At 47.0% G+C, this 5,138-nt stretch overlaps 1 protein-coding gene across 1 annotated transcript; it reads left to right on the forward strand.

Moving 5' to 3' along the window:
* The first annotated feature begins 889 nt into the window (after positions 1–889).
* On the forward strand, positions 890–4,714 carry LOC101768615 (WD repeat-containing protein 44). The gene is made up of 8 exons (XM_004976467.3): positions 890–1,111; positions 1,578–2,629; positions 2,730–2,820; positions 2,918–3,075; positions 3,172–3,223; positions 3,334–3,413; positions 3,528–3,621; positions 3,713–4,714. Exons 2-8 carry the CDS (start codon positions 1,604–1,606, stop codon positions 4,297–4,299), a joined length of 2,088 nt encoding a protein of 695 aa, XP_004976524.1. The 5' UTR covers positions 890–1,111; positions 1,578–1,603; the 3' UTR covers positions 4,300–4,714.
* Positions 4,715–5,138: the final 424 nt, after the last annotated feature.

Here is a 5,138-nt window from a genome sequence, read left to right on the forward strand (position 1 = left end):
CAACAAAACTGTGCAATTAGTTTTTAATTTCATCTACATTTAGTACTCCATGCATGTACCGCAAGTTTGATGTGATGGGGAATCTTCTTTTTGCATAGTGTCAAAGTTGGGAGTTGGGAGTAACTAAACATGGCCCAACATTCCAACCTCTAATCGTGCCTGTTGGCTAAGCTCTGCCAAATGCAGGACAAGTACAGTACTGTTGCTCAGCCACAAGTGAAGTGACTCGTGGCAGGCCATGCATCAGCTGCTGTGCGACCTCAGCACATCAATTTTCCACCGCAGCAAAGCAAGGAAAAGATCTCTGCAGCCGGTGGCATCCCGGGCAAGGATTACACGAGCAGATCGGTGCGCTGCAGCGGCGAGGCACCCGGTTGCAGTAGGCCTAAGGCTGCATAGACCCAGGCCTAGAGCTGCACGATTTATTGTTGCTATTGCAGCAGCTCACCTATTACTTCTTCACAGCTCGACCAACCAAACAGAGAAAAAAGAAAGAGAAATAAAAGGTAAAAAATAGGAAAAGGAAAAGAAAAAGAAAAAGAAAAGGCGTGCGTCAGCGTTGGACCAGTGGCGGAAACGTCTAGAGAGAGGGGGAGAGGTGTCATCGGGGGCAAATAAATCAGCCAAAGAAAGGGGGCAAATCTGCAACATCACAAGCGATTTTTAATTTCTGATGAGAATGAGATCCATTAAAAAAAAGGAGTGGCGATTATGCAGTATTTTCCTCGTTCTTGGCTCTGTGTATGCTTTTTACCAGAATAATCCGATTTATTTGTGCGTCTTCCAAATCTGGCGATGCTGATGGGGCCGGACGGGGGACCCCAGCCCGGCCAGCTCCTCCTCCGCCTCCACGTCCGTCGCAATAAATCGCCCGTCGTCTCCAATTCCCCCTCCCTTCTCTTTGCCCGCGTCGGCTCGGCTCGAATCCAATCCCTCAAATAATACGCACCGGCACCCATTTGCGCCATGCTGCCGCCGCGGCCGGCGACCACGAGCCAAGAACACGCGCGGCGTCCCTGAGCCACCAGGACAGCAAAAACGATTCCTTTCTCTCTCGGATCCCAGCTTTCCCCAAGCGTGCGCGCGAATTCTCTCCTCTCGCCTCGCCCAGGTGAGCTTCCCCTGCCAACAATTTGTTCCCTTTTTTTAATCTCCTGTTATTCCCTCTGCTATCATCAATCTACTGTTTCGAGATATGTGTTGGTGAATTCGGCGGTTCTTGAGAGGGGAAAGGGAGGGAGAAAAAAATCCGAAATTTTGTCAGCGTTTCTTGGCCTGGCTGCCCGCTTTAATAATGGCCGCGCGGTTGGTTGGATTGCCAGGCCAGATGCATTGCTCGGGGCACTTGGGCCATGCGAGCTCCGCGATTTGGGAGACGCGTGCAGTTGAATGCGTGGGATTTGCCGCGATTTCTTTATGCTAATCGCCCTCTCCTCCCGACCCGTGCTCCCCCCCCGCGTCCGCTCTCCCTTTCTCATCCCCCGTTGCCGCCGAGCCAATTCAGCGCCGCTTTACTGTTATATAAGCGCCTCCCCGGACCAGGGCTCTAAGATGTGTTTATCTTCTCTCCTTTGCAGCGCCGTTGCTCTTGTGCTAAAGATCCATGGAGGGGTGCCAATTGCTAGTAGGCTGTAGGATGGAGATGGAGGAGGAGACGTTCTTTGACTCGCGAGAGGAGCTCACGGCGTCGCCGGCGCACAGCCCGGGCCAGGCATTGCCGTGGTCGGGCAGCCTCGACAGCGTGTGGCAGAGGAGGGAGCGGTTCATGAGAAGCATGGGCCTGGAGTGCAGCCCGAGCCCCCGGAAAGCCGATGCTGCGGCCACCGTGGGCGATGTTGAGAAGGAGGAGGTGGTGCCGGAGTTTGGGAGATTGTGGTCGCAGTCCGATGAGAACGACTGCTCCATGTCGAGTTGGTCCACGGAGGATACGGGGAGCTATGAGGATGGTGCCTCTGATGACAATTCCATGAGTGGATCCAGCAGGGATGATGCTAGTAGCAAGGTCGGCAGGAGTTTCAGTTCATTGTCGTTCATCCAGAGGCTCGTGAGCCGCAGTGGTAAGCTTTCTGGTGTTCCCAAGGCGGTTGAGAGGAGGAGAAATGGATGGCTTCGGAGGCTGGGCTTGAGGGCTAGTGTCCTCGATCACGGAGGCGATGAAGCTAGCACCAGCTCCTCGGAGAGTGAGCAAAACAGGGGTGGAAGGTATGAAAGGGTCAAGGTCCGGTGCTACCGGAAGCGGTCAAAGGAATTGTCAGCAGTTTATCAAGGCCAAGTGATCAAGGCCCACGATGGTGCCATCCTGACTATGAAGTTTAGTCCTGATGGGCAGTTTCTTGCAAGTGGAGGCGAAGATGGAGTTGTCAGGATCTGGGGTGTGACACAGTCTGAGGACTGCAAAATTCCCATGGATGATCCTTCCTGTGTTTACCTCAAAGCTCATCGCAAGAGTGGATTGGCTCCTGCCGATGCTGAGAATGGGAAGAAATGCAAAGTCAAGGGTGTCAAGCAATCTGCTGATTCTGCTTGCGTTGTGATTCCCGCCATGGTGTTCCAGATCTCAGAGGAACCATTGCATGAGTTCCGTGGTCACTCTGGTGACGTACTGGATCTGTCATGGTCTAACAATAAGGTCAGTTAAAAGAAATGTGCTTCTCCCCCTCATTTGTTAGGTTTGATTGCAATTTTTTTTGTCATTTTCTTTCTGATGACTGAAATTTGCTACCTTGCAGCATCTATTGTCAGCATCAACAGACAAAACTGTTCGCTTGTGGGAACTTGGATCTGCAAACTGTGTCACTGTTTTTCATCACAGCAACTTTGGTAGGCCTATAATCTCTTTAAATTGCTGCCTCTGAAGTTATCGACTTTACTTCTGAATTTGAGCTCAAAATTTTCTTCTCGAAATTTGCTTTTGCAGTGACTTGTGTACAGTTCAATCCAGCCAATGAGAGTCGATTCATCAGTGGATCAATAGATGGCAAAATCCGTGTATGGGATATTCTTAAATGCAGCGTTGTGGATTGGGTGGATATTAGGGACATAGTAACAGCGATTTGTTATCAACCTGATGGAAAGGTATGATTACCAGCTTCTTCTGAAGTGGTTTTGGCTAACTTATTATCTCAATAGTTTGTGAGATTAATCTTCTTTTCTGTCTTTTGTGTCTTGCAGGGAGCAGTGGTTGGAACCATTACCGGGAATTGTCGGTTTTATGATGCATCAGGTAAATAGAAAAAAACATGAAATATCTGCTAGCTTTATAGTATTTTTTTCTCCCTTAACTCGAATGATATTTCCATATATGCTAACTGAAATGACATCTTGTTGATTCAGATAATCTACTGCGGTTTGATACACAAATTGCGCTTAATGGCAAGAAGAAATCTTCTTTTAAAAGAATCATTGCTTTTGAGGTAAATATCTTAATGGGAAGGAAGGCGTCTGTTGCATGATTACTTCATCACTCATTTTTCATTTTTGATGCTTCTGAGTCTGACTCTTTTTTTGTTCCTTCTTTTTTATTGCAGTTCTGCCCAAGCAACCCAAGTAAATTAATGGTTACATCTGCCGACTCGAAGATCAAAATTCTTGATGGAACCATTGTGACTCAGAATTATAGTGGTACGGTTCATATGTTTGGACCTTGTTACTCTTGTCTAAGCAATCATTACTTTGATGTATTATGAACTCATAATTTTATTCATTCAATCAGGACTTCGAAGCGGCTCCTGCCAGTCATTGGCAACATTCACTCCAGATGGGCAACACATAGTTTCTGCTAGCGAAGACTCCAATATTTATGTCTGGAGCCATGAAAACCAACATGAGGCTTCATTGAAACATGCAAAAACCATATGGTCCTCGGAGCGCTTCCACTCCAACAATGCAGCCATTGCAATACCATGGAATGGCCAGAAACCAAGCAACCCAGTTTCTTTGGCCTCTCAAATTTTGCCACCACAAGGTGATAATTTCTGGTGCATGAGTAAGGCTGTCAAGTGCAATTCAAGCCGCAGTGAAGATTCTGCCATTAACAATTTTGTGTCAAGATTTGCTCCTGGCATTTTCAATTTGAATCAGGAGTTCTCCACTGAGTCCACTTGCAGGAGTTCAGCTACCTGGCCAGAGGAGATTCTGCCTTCTCACTCAATTCGTGCAATTTTGGATGAGTCACAGTACAAGTTCCTAAGGAACTGTTTCCAGAGCACATCAAACTCTTGGGGTCAAGTGATAGTTACTGCAGGATGGGATGGCAAGATTAGGTCATTCCAGAATTATGGCTTACCAGCTCATCAGTGATCAGCTTGAGCATTTGGTGAAAGTATACGGCAGTTTTGGCACCTCACATGGCCTGAAGAGAAGTGCCCGCTCCCCAGCTATGCTGGTCCAGCGTGTGGTTTCTTGGTACAAGACATCACATGCTCAGTGCTCCTGCTGAATTGTACATGGACAAATGTTGTACATAATCAACCCGGTGGTCCTTCGAGATCTCTGCATCAGCGGTTGTTCATGGCAGGAACCGTAGATTGTACCTTTTGTAGAAAAATTTTAGTGTAGATCAGATTTGTTCTTCCCCCCTTATCAATTGCTCATTGATATACCACAAAAATGTTAGTTTCAGCTGGTATTGCGGGAGCTCGACTGGGAACTGTCAGATACATGTCCAAATATACAAAATTCGTTCATTTTTTAAAAACTGTGTGCCCTGGTCTTCTGTTTATTCCTGAAGTGGGTGACTTGTTAACCTGTTTCGCATCATAACTTTGTTTTATGTGGACCCAGTGAGGCTGCTCAAGGGTTAATTATTGTACCTCTTATGGGACCCTAGGTGGTTGATCTTTGATTGGTTTGCCATGCTAGTTGTGCATCTCCATAATCTACCAATCCTGAATCTGCTGATGATTTGAGCCCAGACCTAGTGCTATGTGATGAGTGTGAGCTATTTGTTTTGTTTTCCCTTTAGTGCCTACCAATATGTTTCGAAGATATTTTCGCTCCTGCCTTTGATCTGATCTTTGTTATCTTTGCCAATCTGATAGCTGAGATCTTATCCATCGAATTCTTTTGTCTATCAGGCTTCAGTGTGGATATGGTATCCAAAATATTTTGGTTGGAGCATTGGGCTAACAGCCTGACAC

Source organism: Setaria italica, chromosome VII, assembly GCF_000263155.2.
Source record: "Setaria italica strain Yugu1 chromosome VII, Setaria_italica_v2.0, whole genome shotgun sequence".
In the NCBI taxonomy this organism is placed as follows: domain Eukaryota; kingdom Viridiplantae; phylum Streptophyta; class Magnoliopsida; order Poales; family Poaceae; genus Setaria; species Setaria italica.